Source organism: Terrapene carolina, unplaced genomic scaffold, assembly GCF_002925995.2.
Source record: "Terrapene carolina triunguis isolate 2854851 unplaced genomic scaffold, T_m_triunguis-2.0 Scaffold95, whole genome shotgun sequence".
Lineage (NCBI taxonomy): Eukaryota > Metazoa > Chordata > Testudines > Emydidae > Terrapene > Terrapene triunguis.
The window spans coordinates 5257182-5278847 of NW_020664446.1; the positions used below are offsets into that span (position 1 = coordinate 5257182).

Here is a 21666-nt window from a genome sequence, read left to right on the forward strand (position 1 = left end):
GTTAGATGGAGTGTGTAAAACAAAGAACAGATCCAGGCCCACAGGAGCTTATTGTCCGCCAGCACAGAAAGTGCAATTCAACATAATGCAAAACCACAAACAGACCACAGAATGGAGAGTGTGTGTTACGGACAGAACGTGTCTGTATGTGTGTGAGCATGAGCGTGGTTTTGTATACACAGCTGCATATGTGTATGTATAGACACATATACTTACAAATATACACACAGATGTGTTTTACAGACATTGGTATACAGATGTGTGCATGTATGTATAGACATGTATGTATACAAATGCAGATTATAGGTGCAGCTGGTAGTGCTGCATATAGTTAAGGCTGTTCGGCACTTCCCATTATAAGAGCCTGTTTTCAATTTCTTCTAATTTTTCAGTCTTGAATTATTCAGGCTGAAATTTTCCATGCTGGGTGTCTGCCTTAGGCTGAAATTTTCTGGAAAGTTTCAGGGAAAATGGTTCAGCTGTTTCTCCGAATGAGGTAGAGATTCTGCCATGATAAAAAAAAATTGCTTACCACTGTTTCACTAAGAACTTCTAGCGCCCCCATGCTTTGAAGCAGGGGCTTGAAATTTGGCAAGGTGGTTGTCCTTGTGTCAGGAATGTGCCTTTTGCATCCCTGTGAAAATTCACCCAAATGTGTCCAAGCTACATGCCTCTGAAAAACTGCCATTTGCACATGCTCAGAGACTTCTTAAAGGTTGGCAGCTAAATTCTCCAGTGATTCCATCTGCACTGAGCATGCTCCATCCTTGCAGAGTTCCTAAATGCCAAATGTACTGCGTATGCGCCATCCCCATAAAGCAACTGAGCACACTCCTCCAATCTGGCACTCCAGGGGACTGATCAGGACTTTCCTTGAAATTGCTGCTCCTGGCTGCCAGGGGCTGCTGAACTCAGAGAAAAACTGTGCTTTCAATACTCCCCCTGCTGGTTTCCAGGCAGCGTGGAGTGGAAGCTACTGGGCTCGAATGAAGAAGGGACAAGGGCTGGATTGAGTTACTTTGTTAGCTCAAATGGCAGATATCTGTGCTGTGGATCTAATGGTTCCAACTCAAATGATGTCCCACGTGAGTGTCAATATGATTCCATACAATTACGTTTCTGTTTTTTCAGTTTGCTTTTTTAAAAGCTGAGAAAATTACACACAATAAAATTACATGAAAAGAACATTAAAATAGCAAAGTCAAGGACTCTTGTGGTATGTATATTTATAAAGACAGTAGAAGACCTAGTCTAAATTTTCTGATTTTTTAAAAATATTGACAAAAATTTAAGGTAAATTTTGAATTTTTTCATGAAAATGTGACACATTTTTGATCAGCTCTAATTATTATTAATTTTTCATTTGGTGCTCATTTGGCTCTGTAGTAGACACAAACAGAAAGACTCATATGTGTAAGTCTTGGCAGAATAATGGCCTTAAAGACTGACATAGAGCAGAGAGGATCGACTGGGAAATCTAGAGGAAGGTAATTTTCTTTTTTTAATTATGATCTCACAACATGTGGATAATGTGCAACAAGCAAGATCAAATTTTTCTCACTTGGAGCTGCCAGTATTCAGCCGCTCTGAAATCACCCACTTTTATTTAGGTGTGAAAATACGAGATTTAAGTCCTTAATTTAGGAAAGTACTTAATGCTTACTTAAACCCATTCCTAGTCAGGTCAGCACTGAAGCACGTACTTTTTAAGCACATGCTTAAGTCAATGTGATTTATGTACGTGCTTAAGTGCTGTCCTGAACAAGAATGCTGTCCTACATTGGCAACTCCAAGTCTGAAAATGTTGGTCTGAGTTTTTCAGAGGGGGTTGAACAAGAAGAGCAGGGTGGTTTTGTGAACCACAACTCAGAGATCATTCCATGCATAAGGCACAGTATGTATTGGACACATGCTTACCAAGAGATGTATTTTGGCCATCAAAGTTTAGAAGTCCTATTAAATAAAATGCTCCTCCTTCCCCCGGCAGAGCAAGAATATGAAGTTGCTCTTTATTTTAAATTGGCAAAGAATCTTCAGATGCAAGAAGGAAACGGGTTCAAGTGAGCCCAGAGGAGCACAATTCACACTAAAGTAACTGAAAGTCCATGGTTAAGAGGGAAATCATCCAGAGATATCAATTCCAGTGGGCAACAAATATTTACAGGCAGAGTTTGCCTAGTCTGTTAGATTACTTTCTAAATTAACCAGCAATACATTCAGAGTGCTGCAGTTGATGTTCATAGATGAGAAAAAGCACTGAAAATATTTCCCTCTGCCCCTCTCCCCTTTTCACTGCTTCTTAAATGCTTCTTACTGCTGTGCCAAATATTGGCCTAATTATCACAGTGCAGCTATTTCCCTGAGCTGTAATAAAACAGTGAAATATCCAGAGTCCTTGGGAGGTCTCCTTGGTAGTGGGCAGTGTGGGAGTCCAGTGTTCTCAAGTTCAGAAGGTACGCACTCTTGGGGGCTGACATAGTACATTTTACAGACCTCCCTGCGCTGCAGCGGCTCCACACAAATGCTCAGACATGCTTTGTCTGGCTTTCATTGTTTCTGTGTCTGTTGAAAAAAATCAGACCCCACATCTCAAATGTGCAAACCCTCCCGCCCAGAGAGAGACAGCTTGCAAACTCAAATGATAAAAAAAGAAGAAGCTGTAGCATTCTTATCACGCATTTGCCAGGGCCTTTCTGAACTTCTGCTTTCCAGGACAGGTGATATGCAGGAGTAAAGCTCATCTGGCAACAATCAGCCTGAACTCTGGGTTTGAGCCTGCCATCCTTACTCACGCTAGAGGTGCTACTGATTTCAGTGATGCTGCAGCTGCAAGCAGCTGTCATAGAGGCAGGCCTTTGTCTTATTTATTGATTTTAATACCCTGGGTCAAAAGTCCTCCACGACAGCTTCACGCAATCGCAACCCTACATCATCACCTTTCAAGGCTCAATATTCAGTTGCATCCTAATTTTTAGTTCACAAAAGGTGAACTTCATCCCTGTCTGTGCCTCACTTGAATTCCATTTAAGCTATTTTGGGGGCTAATGTGGGACTGAAGTGGTGCCTAATTGATGAACACTTCTCCATGTTTTATGTTATTGCGGTGTAGTTTGGGATAACTGTTTTAAAATCAATACATGCAGTGAGAAAGGAAGAAAGATATAAAGGAGTTAACACTTCTGAAGTTGTGGGGCTAGATCATAATTTCACTGAAGTCTGTGGAAAACATATGTAGCAATAATTGCTGCTCGGGAGGAAACAGTTAATATTAGTTAATACTGTTTTATCCACAACCTCTTTCCCCTTCCCTGTATCAACTGTACTTTTCCTGGTTGTTATGCTCCTGATTCACAGCTGCCTAACATTCCTGGTCAATTTCATACTGGGGGAATTCAAAGATTGGGCGAACATCCAGGATTACACAGATCATATACAATGGATTCAGAAACCCCTTAAACTGATCTATAGCAAAGACCCCAGAAAATACTCCTGATGTCTAGGTCTTAATAAGAACCAGGCATGAAATACTGCCCCCATTGAAGGCAGTGGCAACATTCTCATTGATTTCTAAGGGGCCAGGATTTTACCCCAGCTAGGACCTAACAAGAATCTCTTCTTCCCTCCCCAAACCTTTGTCCAAAAACTCTAATGAACTTTTGAGGCTCAAAATGTTTGCTTTTCATTATTATTTTCAAACACCTCTGGACTTCCATGGTCTGGAAGTGGAAGCTGTGAAACAACATAAGACAGCCATTCCTTGTATGAAGGAGGAAATTTGAAAAGAAAGCCGTTCTTGTGAGCTTTGCAGACTCAAAAAGTTCGGCAAAGGTGCTGGTTAAAATCTGTAAAGCCCTATGTGGTCTGGCACCCAGTTATTTCCTTAGGCCTCTATCCCTATGTCCTGCTGTGAGATTCATGAACCACGGTGTTGCTGTCCTGCCAGCCGACAGACAGACTAACCACTGTGTCACTCTTGCTACCAGTGACGGGGGTAGAAGGTTCTAATGCAAGTGGCAGAGTTGATCTGGCTTAGCCTACGACTGGGTCTGGTGATCTTCAGGGCAGGGTATAAGAGGAACATTTTTGATCAAGCTTTTCAGTGACCTGCAGACCATTTTTGTGGCAGGCTCTGCAGATTTTAATGAATTTTGGTCATTTTTAGATTAATGTGAAAGACTGAGGCAAAGAGCACCATTAATCCATCAATACGTTAAACGAATAGCCTCTCTTTGGAGAAGCATCCAAGCTTCCCCAAACTGAGCCATAGCTTGAAATTTGCCCATTAGTGATTCAAATCTGTTCTAGCATTAATGAGAAGCCTGCTGGAAACGAAGGAGGTTCATTGTGCTCAGCTAAAAGCTAGTGACGGTCTGAACGGACTTCTCCAGGAGAGAAAATACATAATGACAAGGATGGCTAGTGGTGGTGATAGCAATTCAGTTCTAATGATAACTGCAACAACGGTTGCTGTAATATACTCCTCAGACATGACCGATGATGTAACCCTAACCCGGTACTGGTTTGTCTGCTTCTCAGACAATGGCGGCCCAGATAACAAGGTCAGAGGTCATGTCTGCACTCCCCAGCGTAAACTACTGCCTTCATCATGGCATGCCTGTTTGGTGGACCCGTGACATTATTTCTTACTGCCCGTGTCTCATGCAGTTCCTTTCCGAACAAATAATGCCGGGAATACAGTACACGCACACATTTTTAAAGATAGCTATTAGGCCATTATTAGTCAGACACTGCATTAATTGTTGCATAAAAAGCCTGATCTCATGAGATAAGACTTTTTTCACAGTTTTCTGGACCCGATGATTCAGATGACAAGGACTTCAATAAAGCAGAATGTCTGCTCCCTTTCCACATGCCTCAGGCTCTATGGTCTCCAGTGATCTGCACCCAATTTGGATAAGCAAATAGCTGACAGGAAACATTTTTGAGAATATATATTTTTCTCCTCCGCCTGCCCATCTAGTTTTCTTAAAAGAGAAAAAAAATCACAGGAAATAAAAGAGGAAGTCTGGGGATTAGATTATGCACTTTGGTTGACATGGCTGATCCCACCTTAAAACCAGCACAGCAGTCTTGCTCTGGAATACCTTTTAATTTAGTGTCAGAAGATTAATTATCAACAAATCGCAAAATCAGGATGGACGAGGCAGATTTGGTCACCAAACCCACCCTCAACTTGCCAATGCACTGTTCCTCCCTGCAACGTATTTTCCAGGGCTTCACTCAGTATTGGAAACACTGTCAAAAAAAATAGTAAATCATTTATCTCTAGCTTCATGCAAAGCAAAACCTGGTCTAATTGGAATATTATTGAACAGGTGGGCAGGTATGACTTATCAAATGCCATATTTACTACTCTGCTCCAGCCTCTGAATCACCCATGAGGTACACTAGGACAACCCCAGGGTTCAACTCCAGTGGATTTAATTGCTAACTACATCTCTTTGAAATGCTCTAACAGGTTCACAGCTTATACCATTGGCTAGGAGTATCTGTGCCTGTCATGGGCCTGTTTCAGCCTGGCCACATATGGCTGCATCTTTTAGCTTAAGTGTCCTCAAGGGCACTATCTTCAACTCTTCTGAGCTCCCTGGGCTGCGTTACCACTGACTATAACTGTAAAACACAAGAGGATTCCTAGTGCAGGAATTCTACCAGGACCAGACAGGCAGAGGAATTTTGTCTGGCAGAACCAGAGCTCAGACCAGAGTTTGAGGCTAAGATGAAGAGCGCTGACACCGCTAGTTGGGCACAGAATCCCTTATCTGATAGTAAGATTCTCGACACGGAAGGTATGTAGGAGTTAAAGGTCTTCTGCAACACTGGACACTATGCTGGTAAAAGAAGCTCCCTGGAGCAAAACTCTCCCATCGTTGGCACTATTCTACAGTAGTTTTGTCTGAGGAGCCTGTAGATCAAAGGGATCCTCTGTGCTCAAATACACTGCCACTCCCCCCCCACCCCGCACCTTACTTGCTGACATTTTAGGAAGGGCAATTCTCAGCTCACCTTTCTCCTCTCCTTTTTCACTTCCCGATTTTTTCAAGCAGACCCTTCCTGGGGACAGGCTCTGCAAGTCTGATGTAGCCAGTTCAAACTCTCTAATGGCAACAGCGGGAGATTTCCAGCGCTGCACTGGCTGCTAGCCATGGATATCTTTGATTGATCACCTGGCAGAGTTTTCCATCCGTAACCCGCCGATACTCATTCTTCTGTGAAGATAAAGTTCTTACCCTGCAATATTCGTCAATGGGCTTCAGTCTCTTCACAGCTACATCTCGAATATGACTCCTCCGGAACAGGATTTTACCTGCAAAGGGAACACATAAAAAGAGGGGTTTAGGAACGTGGGCGGCACTATGGTATAATATGATAGCATGGAGTGGAACAATGGTCTAGTGCCCCATGCAGAAGACAAGGAGTGAGAATATTTGGGTACCATTCTGGGCTCAGCCACAAATCTGCTGTGCTGACCTCGGCTAAGGCCAAGTCTACACTACAAACTTACATCAGTATAACTATGTCACTCAGGGGTGTGAAAAATCCAGTTACACCGACCTAATCTCCGGTGTAGACGGCGCTATGTCTAGGGGAGAGCGTCTTCTGTCGACATAGCTACCGCCTCTTGCAGAGGTGGATTAACTACGCCAATGGGAGAAACTCTTCCGTCAGCGTAGGAGCATCTTCACTAAAGTGCTAAAGTGAAAATGCCACAAATATTCCTTTCTAAGCCTCCTCAGAGAGTCACAATTGGTCTCTGCTTCCCCCTTTGCTCCAGGGAAGAAGTAAGCTGCTCCAGCTGTATACCTGGCACGAGCACGACTTAGTTCCCCCTCTGCAACAGCTCAGCGGTGCGGGCCAGTGCAGTGGGTGAGAGCAGGGCAGCAGTGGCGGATTAACGCACAGGCCTGTGTAGAAGTGGGGGGGCTGTGGCCCTGCCCATTGCAGCCCCGCCCCCTGGCCAGGCCAGAAGCCAGAGCCGGGCCATGGTAAGAGCTGCCCAGGGAGCCTGGGCTGCTGTGGGGAGCCCTGGACCCTCCACCTGCCCTTGGCTGGGGGCCGAGGGGCAGCATTATCACCTTATCAGCTCTCCCGCTGCGAAGTGCAGCCCCCGCTGTCACTGATCCACGCCTGCCCGAGGCTACTACGCCCATTTAAAAAGTGGGGGGCCATGGCCCCTGTGGCTCCCCCAGTTCCAGCATCCCTGGACCACCAGGGTGTGTGTGGGGCAAATGTTCTTTGTGCCCAGGGCCCCAATAAATCTTAATCTGCCTCTGCACTCTCACCCACGTATTCTCTGCCTACAGCAGCTACTCTCCCCTCTACACAGACTGCAAATGCAGGTAACTCGTGCAGAGATCTATAGAGAGCAATCAAATAGTAACTCAACAGGCAAGTGGTACGTTCAGCTGTATCTTCTATCATCTCAGCCATGACACTGTATTATTTTTCTTTTTAAGTGAAAAAAAATCATAATCCTGATGTTTGTAGTGGACGAAACTTCTGCAAGCAAGTGAAGCTTAAATAAATTGCTGGGTCTTGTGTTAAACTGATAAAACCAGAATTTATCGAGATGCTCTAGGAAAATGAGTTTCCCACAGAAAAAGATGTCATGGAGTTGGTATTTTTTGGCTTGAAAGTTTTATATTTTCACATCCTTTTTTGGTGGTTTTCTTCCTTTTTTCTCTCATGTTGAATTTTTTTTTTAAACACATTGAGACAAGAATAAATTATACGTTCTCCTTGTGGTAGAACATATTTAGTCCATGAAGCTTCCATGTAAGACATAAACTGGTCTTTTCACCAACCTCTGTGGCAAACTTATTCGCACTGGACAATGGAGAAATGAAGGACAGTGGTTCACAGATGATAGGATATGGAAAATGAGGAGGAAAGGGAATCTGATCCAAAACCTAAATTCCAGAATTTCCTTTGGCCAAGCTTATAGCACCTCTGAGAAGTTGAACAGGACCATGTACCTTAACAATTGGGAGGAGCTAAAATCCATCAGGATGCTCCCACTTTTTCCCTGCTTCCTCCCAAACTATCAGTCTCAACGACCTTAACAGCATGGTTAGTTTTGTTCCAGCCAAGGAAAGGTGGATACATCACCCCCCAAGAACTAAAAACACATGGTTCTCATTAATCTTGACACATCTTGCAGGGGGAAATTGTTATTTAATAATGTATGTGTCCACCCCACGAGATTCTGCCGTTCTAGGATGACACCGTGGCACACTTTATGATGCAATGCCATGCTATAACAGGGCCCAAAGGACACTGGAGAATCTTCACTCATCCTGAAAGCTAACTTTGTCAATGCGAAGTCATTTAGCAAAATAATTGCTCTGCTGGCATGTGGGGTCCTATGCCCTATCACTGACTTGCTGTGTGACACCAAGCAAATCGCAACCTTATTGTGTTTCAGTTATCCCGTCTGTAAAGTGGGAACAACAACATGTATTTGCGAGACTTTGTTATTAGAAAACCCTCCATGAGGCTCAAATGAAAGATGCCAAAGGGTGAAATTATTATAATTTTTTTTTTAAACTAATAATGGAGAATAAAATAGCTCCTTTCTCAGCATTATAAAAGTGTTGGTGTGGGCAAACTTTTCATTTCTTTGTGAATTTTATAAAGGTGCTGTAAAAAGTAAGCAAAGCTCCGGCTTTCCTGTTTTCAGTCCAAGCCACAAACTGAAAGCCAGACTGGTGACCATGTAAAAATATAAAGGAACCAAAGACTTAAACACATTAAAGATCTCTTGTAAATGTAATTCAGCTTTGCTAAAAGAGTTTACAGGGACGCCCGGTCACTGCCAACATCTTCAAAGTAATGTAATAAATGAAAGACTGGAGCACAAGAAACAAGATAAATATAATAAGGAAGGTTATATTAAACACAGAGTACAAAAAAGACCCCCAAGATATGATGAGTCTTAATTCATTCCTTAAATGGAGATGGAAAACGTCAAGATGATCGCAGTGCTAATATGAAACAAACCCCAGAAGGTGCTTTCATTTTTTCACCCGGGTTCTCTCTATGCAGAATGTGCCATTAGAAAACACCAATATTAGTAGTTAGCAAAGATTAGAAGTGGGTTATAGGCCTGCCTTCCTCGTTACCCAATACCAAGAGAGTATGAGGATAGGAATATTGGGTTATGGAGCATTCTGAATGGTACTAGCATCACGGACGGCTATGCTGTGCCTTTCAGTACAGTAGCCATGCTAGGGAAGGGAGCAGAAGAGACAGGGATCTCAGCAAGGTTGACCAACCACTCAGACCCCGAATTCAGAGGTGTGAAGTGGCTGAGAATGTGGGCTTCTAACCCCAAAGATCCTGGGAATCCTTGGGGAAAGGGAGGCCCCGCTCTGAGGATGCAGAGGCATCTCTAGGGAGATGCACCTTCTGCAGGTGCCTTGCCAGCCCCTCTTCTTCAGGTAGAATGCTCTCCTTTCCAGTGAGAGTTAATGGTGTTTTCCCTGTTCCTCCCCCCTTGCACCTCGACCCTCATTCCCAAGATTCTGGGGACCCATGAGGTCAGAGAAGGGGAGAATGATGCAGCAGAACTGGAACGTTCCCCCTTCAGTGCACCCCAAGAGCAGGTACAGTGGATCTATGCTCACGGAACCAGCGGGGATGTTCTGGCCCTAAGACAGGCATGGCCCATCTAATGAAGAGGCTTGACTCGGGTGACAATTCTGGTAATCCAGTTATCACATGGACAAATAAGCAGCAAACAGAAAGGTGAGCAATAGGGCCAGGCAAAGCCCTAGGAGGCTGGTGAGTCCCAAGGCAGGACTGAGGGCCATGGATAAGCCGCTAGCAAACTGCCAGGGGCATGAGGCGACTTTTGTTAGGCGGTGATGGACAGAGGAGTTTGGTCATATGCAAGGCACTTATTTTTTGGTCGTTTTCAGCATCTGTAAATAAAGCCTCAGCTTATATGCGAGTACATACGGTATATATTTCCTCTCAATGAGGAACAGAATTTTACTGCAGCTCTTCTAAATCTGTCTACAGGAATCACACCCCCATTTTACAGACTGCTAAACAGCTTATGACTCTTACTACAGCCCTGCTAGGCAGCAAAGGATAGGCCTGTCTCCATCTCGAATGGTAGCTTAGAAGCCGACTGTGCTGTACTGGGCAAGTATTTCATTCACAGATGTCCCAGACTTGGACAAGACCCTGGAAGATCTGGAAGATGCATTAAAATTGACGTCCGATTGGGACGATGGGGAAACCGGGGGGGATATGTCATTTGCAGGCCCCGTACAGCTGCAGCAGTTCAGTGTTAGGCCTGGATTGCTTGGCGCAGACATTTCAGTAAAGAAACAGATTCCTCAGAACGGTCTGACGTGTTTCAAAGTGTATGAAGGACAAAATTTAAGGTTTGTGTTAGGATTTCTGAACATTTGTTGTTATCATCATTAAAGAAACAACATGGATATCACCTCCTTGGGGGTATGATATGTAATGAGTTCTTGATTCTAAAGACACCGCACAACCACACACACCCTAGGAAGTTACATCAACACACTCTATGTTAAAGGAAGATTATTTAGGTTGCAAAGTCAAGCACACAAAAGTTACGAAATGCCAGGTTTATGGTTGCACATGTAACCTTGAGTATTCTCCTCCTGGGCATGTGTAGTCTTTAATTACATGGTTTTTTCCACAGGACCTCTGCCCTATTCGGTGAACCACATGGATGTTCAAGGAGACACAAGAAAAGCTGGCATTTCCTGACTTGTACAACCTTAATAATGTTCTTTTAATACAGTTTTTGCCCTGTGTAACATTGTACTTTGGGTATCATGGACTTTCATACACGCCATGTAAATCAGTGGCAGATGGCGGACCAGAAACAGACAGGCTAGGGCCCCGAGGCTTTCATAGGCGTCCAAATGGCTCTGCTCTGATTGGTAATGTAACAATACTAAAGTAAGTGGCAGCAATACTAAAGAAAAGCCAACATGATGTCTATGCAACCCCAGGAGTACACGGTCCATTTGCTTATCACACTGGACCAGTCCACATTAGGATGAGATTTCATGTTCCATTTACTGGTTCCCATAGTTGGAAAGTTAAACACTTCTGGCCCAGTTCCATCACTTAGTAGCACTGTGGAGACTAGCATGGAGAGGGAATCCATAGTATATCAAAACCAGAAAGGCAGGGCTAAGCGAGAAAGGAAGCATTTCAGCCCAAAACAACTTACAAGAGCTGCTGAAAAATAGATCCCAGACATTGCTGTTTAAATAGGAAATGTACAGTATGCAGCCCCTACTATTGCAATGAATCCCACCCAGCTAGCATGCTGTCACACCACAACTGCAACAAAAAAAAGATGCAAAATGCCTGGAGATTTTCACATACCTCCAAGAGAAATGTTTTTTCAATCACTTTTCCCCCTGGGAGATAAATATAAATCCGCAATCTAGCTGATGCCACTAACCCCTGCTATATAGTTTTATACAGTATACGGCTTATAGAGTTTGACGTTCCTATTATATTATTGAAGGTACTTTTGCCACAACTTTTGATGATAGATCTAAGGACACTGATTGTTCCATGCAAGGAACTTTTTCATGATGGCACCTTCACAAGGGAAGGAGTAGTTAGGCCCAGCGCACTATCTATTGAACACAAAGGAAACTAGTGCTTACTCTGTGTTGTAGGTGTCCCTTTTTAGCCTAAGCAGAGCCACAAGACTTCAGAGAATCTTATATGAAACTTACCATTCAATAAATATGTATCCTAAGCAACTAGTGTGATATTTAGGGATATGTTAAAAATAATGTAATATTTCATCTGATTTATGCTTAAAATAACTTGGGCTGCAGCCAACTTCAGAATCTGCAGCTTCAGAGGTCAAGTCTGTTGCTGCCTCCTAAAAGCCTGCAATACACCTTGCTTTTGTTCTTTCTTTCTCTCTCTCACACACGCCCGCCCACACACACACGCGCGCGCGCTGTTGGTCCTTTCTTTCTTTTACCTCTCTGAGGAGTTGGGAGATAAAATGTTTCAGTATGATGCATTCAATCTAAGGTCATCTTCTCAGAGTGAATTCATTCAATATGGTCTATCCACGTCTCTTCTCAGTTACATTGCAGCAGTGGAAATGAGACAAAAATGTGGCCCTAACATTGGCACAGCATCTCTTTCTTAGCTTCACAGCTTCCCCCGTGGTAACTGAAACCTTCTTTGGGACTAACGTATTTTATTTTTATGAAGGCTCTTATTCCATCTATATCTGTTTTCATTATGTTTATGCACTGAAGAAACACAGATGTGCAACTGGTTTTGAGACACAAACTTCCTTTACACCCCCTCACCCTTTTCAAACCATGACATTCCCCCTAAAGCCCTGCAGGCAAACACTCAGGCATCTGTTCCCAACTGGCCATTAAGTAAGCAGAGCGTTTCAACCCACAATGGCATCCTTGAGATGAAAAAGACACAGAGGAGGTAACGTTTTGGGGGCAGAAGAGTGATTTCACGCTTCTCATGGAAGCACATGCTGTTGTCAGTGAGATGCATAGAGGGAGGCAGCCACTAATCTTGCAATCCAGATACAGCATCGTCTCACTTTTACATGAGACATCCTGGCCTCAGTGGATTTCATTGATGACTTCCTGGAGTCAAACAACCAATGTTGGGGTCCCAACAGGGACAGCATTCAGTCCTGACAAAGAAAGGAGGGGAGGAAGTTTCACATATGTCCTGCTGGTGGAAGGGGGGGAAAAAGACGGTAGGAACATCTCATGGAGTCAGAGTTGTTGGCTAAGCTCAGCTGTCAAAACTGCTGCAGCTGATAAGTGCTTTCAACAGTCAGTGGGAATTACTAGTGAGGGTGATAGCGGGCTACGAAGACAGTTTGGGCAGCCAAAAAAACAGCGTCAACACAGCACAAACAATAATAATCCTAGAGCTAGATAGAGCACGTCAGAATCAGTCTGTCTGTGCACGTAGATCCGGCTTCCACAGCACGCAAGCTGCAACGTCAAAGCAAATAATTGAGAAGTCCTAAATAAAGCATGGGAAACACAGAGTGTAAGTTGATTATAAAAAAACATGCCCCGTAGAGAAACCTCCCTCTGCTAAAAGGGAATATATTCTCCAATGGGCAATTAAAACGGAGAGCCAGAGAAAGCAGGGAAACGTGGCTGAGTGATCAGAGTGCAGGACTGAGGGCAAGGACCTCCTGAGCTCCAAGTTCTACACTGACCCCACTTTGTTGGATAGAGAGAGCCAGTTACAAGAGGGAGGGATAGGTCAGTGGTTTGAGCATTGGCCTACTAATCCCAGGGTTGTGAGTTCAGTCCTTGAGGGGGCCATTTAGGGGAGCTGGGGTAAAAGAAATAGTTGGGGATTAGTCCTGCTTTGAGCAGGGGGTTGGACTAGATGAGGTCCCTTCTAGCCCTGATATTTAGCCTCTCTGGATGTCAGGCTCAGCTCTATAATGATTTAGTTATTGTCTGTATGGTGCTTTGTAATGGTTAGCCACTCATTATTCATTTTAGAATTTCTCTAACTGGCATCACCCAAAGAACCACACATTTCTGGAAACTCCTCTAGTCATGACTCCAGCTACAACTCTTTGCCATCCCTCCAAAGCAATAGCCTCTCCATATCAGGAACGGTGGTGAAGACAAATAACACAGAGCACAAGTCAGACCTGTGTGTGGTATAATGCTCCCCTTGGCACTCCACTGCTGCAGGGCTGCTCCCTGCATGCTGGCCCCTACATTAACTCCACATCACCAGGGAACCATTCTTTCGCTAGGGTGATCCTCCCTGGGATGGTTCCGCAGCTTCGCTGCCAGGATATGCTGCAGTGGAGGAAAGCATCCGCTCCACGCCAGAGGAGCTCAACTTTCATATGGTCACAAGTCCCCAGATTCCTTCACGAGAGTCAAAGCAGCTCATCACACAAGGGACCCCAAAGGATGCAGAAATGTTCACTTTCTTAAGGCTGACGGTAACATGACTAGAGTTTTCTTCTGTCGAGTTCTTTCGTGTGGGGGCCTGGGCAATTCTATGCTCTGCTCAACATCAGGAACATCGTCTCTTCCTCATTCTCCCTCACACATAAACACGCATGCACACACGCAAGCTTTTCTTAAGAGGCTCCAAGGACATCTGCCCAATCGCAAATAAACTACGTTAAAGACAAAGGAAAACTACTTTCAAGACAAGGCTGCTAGGCATAAGGACAATTGCAACGTGAGGGGAAAGGGGAGACAAGTCGGGCAATTTCAGGCCTTAATGAAATACTTTTCCTGCATGTGCGTCTCTCCTAAGAAACCTATTTATTTCCTTCACTAATACTCACTACTTAATAAGAGGCTGAATTCTGGAGCTTTCCCACTCCGGTCCAAAGTGAAGGTGCACATTGCATTGCAGCCAGCGCCTCCTCTGACATTCTCTAAAACAATCCATTTCCAAATGTCAAGGCATGGTAGATTAACATGTGGAAATCACTGGGGTTTAAAACCCAGTCATGCTAGCAAGATCTAATCATGAACACCACAGGGGAAAATGTCTTTGAATGTGTCCTACCACATGCTGAAAGAACCAGCTTCTCTCCTTTGTCAGGTCATATGAAAGTCCTGCTTTCATCCATACGCCATGGTTACTATTACACAATCAGTATTTGCCAACAGGTACCACAATAGTGGCATCTGAGATACTGCAGCTTTTCCTCTACTAAGAACAGGAAATGCCCACAGTGTGGTTCCTGATAGTAAGTGCTGACTTTCTAATGAGGACCAGAACACTCATCAATTGTCTTCAAAGCTTCCATTAGGCACACTGAGCTCTTTGTCATTATGCTACATCTAACTACGAACCAAGTACCATCACGCTCATTTGGGGCTTGATCCAAAGCCCATTTAAGTCAATGGGAGCCTTTCCATTGACTTGATGGCATGGTCCATCAGGTCCTCGATGAGTCCAAGCTGCATCTGTTGAAGTGCGGACCCAGTAGCTTGACGGGACCAGACCTATACAAATATTATCATTGGATAGGGTGTTCTTCCCACTGCCTGTGTCTCATCCCCTTCAGATTTACCATCAACAGTGAAGTCAGTCTGACACTACAAGTCAGAGACACTACCTCATAGTCAATGGGTCAGTGCCAACAAGGCTGTCAAAGAGTCTTTGAGCAATGTCCACTGAGGTTGATGGCCCCTGTGGCAAGGTCACTGAGTGGAGACTGGTTTGGTTAACAGCATCTTTTCCAGTGTAGTTTGGCAATGGTACATGCATAGTAAAATACTGGCCACATCCTTTGGCAAGATTGGCAATAATGCAGCTAAAGAGACTCCACCCTAGAGTTGGTTGAGCACAGGAGGTGTGAGTAATAATATTTCCATTCCCAAGGCATAGATCTTAAAGTACCTCACTAATGTAGCTCAGTCTCACAACAACCCAGGGTTGGGGGAAATATCCTTAAAGATGTATTACAGGTGGGAACTGAGGGGCAGGGACGTGGAGTAACTTTGTAAGGTTACAAAATAAGTAAATAGCAGGGCTCGGAATAGAACCCAGAATTCTCAACACCAGTCCTTCACTCTATCCCTAGACCACGGGGCCTGTCTGAAGGAGAAAGAAACACTGTGCAGATCTACATTGGCATTCAGTTCATGAAGAAAAGACCCTTCTTTTTAGTAATAGTTTTACTCTAATCAAAAGCAAGCTCTCCGATTTTTGCCATAAATTAGGCTGGATCATCCTCTAGGGAAGAGCAAAATTAGGTCATCTGTGAGGCACACGTGCTAAGATAAATCCAATTCAGCAGCAATATTGGCAGCAGTGTAGCTCCTCAGAGCAGTTATGGTATTTGGAAGGTGGCAATTACAGCATGAATTTAAACAAACAAACAACTGGGTAGCAAGCATAACTGGACGCCTGTGCTCGTCAAGCCCTGGAAATCAATAAAAAGCGAGGAGTTTGAGCTGTGCAAATATCCATACAAAGCAGTGTCCAGAAATGTAAATGCCATGCGCTTTATGAGACAGAGGTCTCTATTTTTTCTCTTAAAGGAAAGTGCTGTCCCCAGAGCATCTTCCACATTAAGCCTCTGATCATGGCCAAGCCTGAGTTTCAGAGCAGCTAGGAAGATCTCTGAGCAAACTATTAATCAGTTCACCTACTACTGCCAACTAAGACGAAATCTGGGGACCATTGCTGGAACAACGCACTTTGTGTCTATGTTACTGCCTCTGACGCCAGAGATCAGCTTGCGATCAGTTTAAAATCTCAGTCAAACTGCACCATTCCCAATTTACGGTGGCCAGATTTTTGGACTAATAACATGCCTCATATGCATGGGATTTCATACATTAAAAAGGCAGTTCTCTTAGGGGTTGATCCTAAGAGATCAATAGCAAAGCTGTTATTGATGTCAATGGTGCAGGATCAAGCACCTAATGTTTGAAGCTTGGGCAGCAACTTCCTGTGTGCCTGGACAGTGCCCTGCCCACTGTGGGTGCTAGCGGGATACAAATAATCGCTAAGAATATTGCCTGTGGCTGAGGGAAGGTGGGAGTGCGTGTGGGAACTCAGTGCGGGTGGATGTTGCGTGTGGATTTTTACTGGGTGCATGTGGGAGGATAGGACAGCTGGATTGGTGTGGAATTGAGGGGGCTTGTCACTGCAGTGGGGGTTCAGGCAGAGCCCATCAATGTGGGTCAAGCCTGTGAAAAATTCCCACAATTAATCTAAATGCATTTTATTCTTTTATTAGTCAACAGTTCTATTAACAGCTCTGCCAAGACATCAAGGAACTATCTGAGCCCTAAATTGACTATCCACTCTATCTAGGTTTTCATACTGTACCTTCCATTGTGGTATCTGATCATGGTACTTAATGGGATACCACAGCCAGTACCAATAAAACCCTCCTAATCTCTCCGAAAATAACTCTTCTGTAAAAGGCATGGCCTATACAGAATCCACGATGGGGTGGGAGCAGTATAAAGATTTCATAGGTACGTTTGGGATGATCAGCATAACTCACTCATGGCTTCTTCATGCATGAAGTAACACGGACATCCTTAACTAATGCCGACAAAACCTTCCCACTACCAGTTACATGACTGTCAATGGGCATTGCATATGCTCAGCACCTCTGAAAATCAGGCTTTGCCTCTAGGTGCCTTTGGATTCAGTTAGGTGCCTAACTTTAAAGAGTGAGAGCTTTGCAGGACAGGGTGCCTAATCTAGGGTGAAATACCTGGAGGTGCTGAGCACCCTCAACTCCCATTGACTTCAGTATCTCACAGGATCAGGCCCTTAGGTTGTAAGCTTCTTGGAGCAGGGAATCATCGATTAATGTATGTTAAGTGTATTGACAACTATTGTGCTGTCCGATTAACCAAGAATTAATCATTAACAATGCAGACTCTTGGCTAAAGAAAATCCCTTCAGATCTACATTTTCTCTGGACTGAAATATAAACCCTTTCACTTGCCATAAGGAACAAATGCAGTTGATCTAAAAAGAAGTCCCTGGATTTGCTCAGAAAGGCAGTAGGTTCTACAGAGTGGGGGGAACAACGCACTTTCTGTGCCCAGTTTCTGTGCCCAGTTCTGCTGCTGACCTGCTCACTAACCTTCGGCAAGCTGCCCAGTACTTCTGAGTGCCTCTATTTTTGGGTGCCCAGCTTCTGACAGCTAGAGGGTTTGAGCACCCACAACTCCGGCTGGAGTCAATGGGATCTGCGGGTGCTCAGTGCCTCAAAGTCAGGCCACAAGTATGTCAAGATGGGTACCCAAAAACGGATGGAGCCCAAATTATTGGACAATTGTGAAATGGCTGTGTCTATCGCTCTGTGTCTCAGCTTTCTTACCTGTAAAATGGGGATAACAATGCTTACTGGCCTTTGAGAAACACTTTGAGACCTGTACTAGGATGAACTATCCCAGTGTTACGTGCCATCTACATAAGCACTTGTCCATACAAACAATTTGCAGCAAGCTGGGGTGTAAAGCTTCCCTGTACTAACCTGCCACACACTAACTGTCCGTGTGGACCTGGCTGCCAGACACTAGAAGATCCCCAGTGCTCTTTAATCTACTTCTGTTTCAGAAGGCAGTAGAACAAAGTGCACTATGGAACTTTTAGTGCGTGGCAGCACACTTCACAGGGATATTTAGCCATGTCTACACTACACAACTATGTTGACCTAATTTATGTCAGCTTACAGCCACCACAGTTAATAAATCGCTTGTGTGTGCACACAGTTGGCTCCTAGTGTCAGCGGTGAGCATCTTCACCAGCAGCGCTTGTATCGATCATATTGTCAGCATGGGGCAGGTGGGACGGCTCCTTGAAGTCCTGTAACAGTTGATGTAAGCAACCTAATGACATCGACCATGACTCTACCCCGCTTGGGGAGGTGGTGTTAGCAAATCGGTGTAGACTGGCACTTACATAGTCAGGAGCCAAACTGAAGTGAAGACACTTCCACAGCTAGGTCAACGCAAAGCATCTTACATTGATCTAACGGTGTAGTGTGGTCTTGGTGCACAGCACGCTTATGTGGGGTGGATTTATACACCAGCCTGCCAGGAACTAAGTGTTCATATTGACAAGCCCTAAGAAATAGTGCCCTTCAGATGTGAGTCCCTTTTAATCTTCTGAAGTGCTGCTGTTAGCAAGAGCCTCCTGCCCTGAGCATCCTGGGTGTTTTCCAGATTGTTAAAGTTTGCCGTCTCTGATAGAGCCACTTTGCTGACAGAGTAGGAGCTGTACATGATTAACAAAGTGCCAATGTTAGACCAAATAAGTCCACCCCAAATTGCACTGTCACATTTCAACAGCCTTTCCCACTGGAAATCAAAGAATAAAAAGGCTCATTCAGGGATTAGCATTTTGACCAATTACTCCCCCCCTCAAAAGGAAAAGGGCCTTGAGCAAAGGTGACAGGGGGACTCTCGACCTATAGACTCTTTCGTCTTCCTTTCATGTTTAATACGTCCTTTTCACTGCCTGAGGAGGAAAAAAAAAAGAAAAGGACTGTAAACAGATGCGTTTTTGTTAAGGTTTGGGGTTTTTATAAGGGTTACTGTTGCCAGTGTGAGAAAAAAAAATCTTTGTTCTCAAAATTAAAAGAAAAATCTCATTGAAATTAAGAGGACCAAATATCAGAATTAGGAAGGAGAGTTAATAATTCCCCTTGAGTATCTTGATTAATTACATCTGAAGCACCGATGCAGGGCACAGAGCAGCCAAACTGGACAGGCTGCTAACAAAATACACACCCAAACAAGCCAAGCCTTCTCTCCCAGCATCACCACACAGGAAAAGCAGCTCCCCAAACGCTGTTTGTCTTTGTGTCCTGGCGTACTGTGCCGTGCTGCGTTGGCCATAGTTTATAAAATCCTAACACCAGGGACCTCACATAACTCTCGGGGTGGTCAAGGCCGTAGACATGTAGTCTCCAGGTAGAACCCCACTAGTGGATGTATGCCATCACCTCCAGGGCCAGACAGAACAATGACTCTTGGAGACAGACTCTCACCCTCGTCCACGCATTCCGGTGTTATAATTCAAGAAAATGCTCATGTCAGTATTGACAATATTATACTAAAAAGAGACACGAGTTATTATGTATTATATTATTGTCAGAGATGACCCATAACTCTTGATGGTGGTGGGGGGCACAATTTAAAGGGGGGAGGGACATGACAGCCCCACATTTTGCCTTTGGACCTTTTCCCACTCCCCCTGCGCCTCTCCCATCTGCTCCAAGCCGGCACCACCTTGCCCCCACTCCACTCACAGCTCCTTCCCCGCTCACTTCTCCGATTGCCTCCCCACGGCGGGCACAGTGTGGGCTGGAGTGGGCTCTGGACACCTACTGCCAAGCATTGTTAAGTGCAGCTGCGGGTGAGGAAGGGACAGAACTCAGAGGTCTTTCCGGCGTCCCCTCTGGCAGTGCTATGCTGCCAGTCCTGTCTCTATTCCCAGCTCTGGGCACCTCCTAGTGGGGCTCAGCGGGAGTGCTTCCCAGGCATGTCCCCTTCAGCCGCGCTCAGTCCAACTCCCACCCTGGCAGAAGTGGGGGGATGTGACCCTACATGCCCCCCACACACGTCGCCTCTGATTATCATAGCGTCACTCAGCCCAGTTTGTTATCCGGCCTGTGATTGATGGGATTATTTTTAATGTCCAAAAACATCAAGGCAGCCCTCATCAGATAGCGGTCCCAACCTGGAAGCACATAAGCTTACACTCGATGTCAATCGTACACCAAACAACAAGAAAGGTTGTTAATAAAATTACCTTCTCATCATTATTTTGGGAAGTGTTGTTGGGCTCAAATGCAGCTTTCAGTAATGGGATCTCTCGTTTCATAATTTATGAGCATGCGTGTCTTGAACAATTTTCCATTTGGGAAATTAATCACATTCTGCCTATCCGGGGGAAAAAGAAATCCCCTTGCAACTTGAATTGGATTTGATATAGTCAATTCGATACGATATTGTTCTCTACTCCTGGTCATGAACTGTAGTGTTGCATTGCTGTGTGCTGCGCAAAATCTTCTGTGTTACATCCCAGAGAGGGATGTACTTCAGCGGTGGGTGATGCCCATGTACAGTACCTAATCCTGCATCCATGAAATCAATGAGAGCGATGCCAGCAATTTCAGTGGAAGCACAAGGTCCCCAAAGTCACCCTCTTGCAATGGACATGTAATGTACATACCTTTTTCTCAGAATCCTGATCCTGAGTATTTAAAGGGGGGAAAAATGACAGAATGACTCTGTTACTATAGTCAGCAAAACACAGTGAATCTAACTCCCTCCAACAGTTACACCCCTCCAATATCACTGAATTCAGTGGGGTTCGATGAGTGCACCCACAGGCAAAATGTAGCCCTATGTCTGGTTATTATTGTTATTTATATTTGTATTCTATTCTGGTAGCACCTGAAGACCCCCACCAGGGTGGAAGCCCCTTTGTGCTAGGAACTGTACACACAGAGTCCCTGCTCTGAAGACCTCACAATATAAAAGGCAAGACAGACTAACAGACGTAGAGAAACACCAAAAAGAGTAACTTGACCCATAGTATGAACTTTGCAAATTACAGTGAAATGTCTCCCCATTCATATACAAGTTCCACGCTGCCTCTGTGTCCACCTGCCAGTTCTTTGTTCAGTCAGTCTCCTCCTGCATTTCCTTGCCACAGGAAAACAGTCGCCTAATTCTGAGAGACACGCAACAAAAGAACAACTCCCCACTACATCACAGTGCCAAAAGCGTCCCTGGGTCCGCGCTGGATCAAGCAGTGGATGGAGGCTGTAGTCCCCCCCTTCACAAATACTCAGACAGGGCTCAGACTTCACTTAACCCTCACAGCATGTTGTGTAACTTCACAGTCCCGATCTGATTTGAAAGTGCAATTCAGGCTCCTCGGACTCTTAATTAGCTGAAACGTCCGTGCCTATCACCCTAGAGTCATTGCGGCAAGGGCGGCAGAGGAGTAAAGCTGCTAATTCTACTGACAGAAAATATCTGGAGTCTGGAAGGGGTCAGCTTTCGCAGCGCCCCCGAAGAGCTTTACCAGGTATGTGGGTAGAACACGTTCCCACCAATTCACTGCCAGATCGAGGTGGTGGCCTTCAGT

General features: G+C 44.7%; 1 protein-coding gene across 2 annotated transcripts in view; it reads right to left on the reverse strand.

Moving 5' to 3' along the window:
* Positions 1-21666, reverse strand: part of SH3PXD2A (SH3 and PX domains 2A) — a 358093-nt gene that overhangs the window by 202005 nt on the left and 134422 nt on the right. For both annotated transcript variants that reach the window (XM_026650919.2, XM_026650918.2), the window contains exon 4: positions 6252-6328. In XM_026650919.2, the coding sequence (XP_026506704.1) occupies positions 6252-6328 (77 nt within the window). The remainder of the gene's footprint in view (positions 1-6251; positions 6329-21666) is intronic.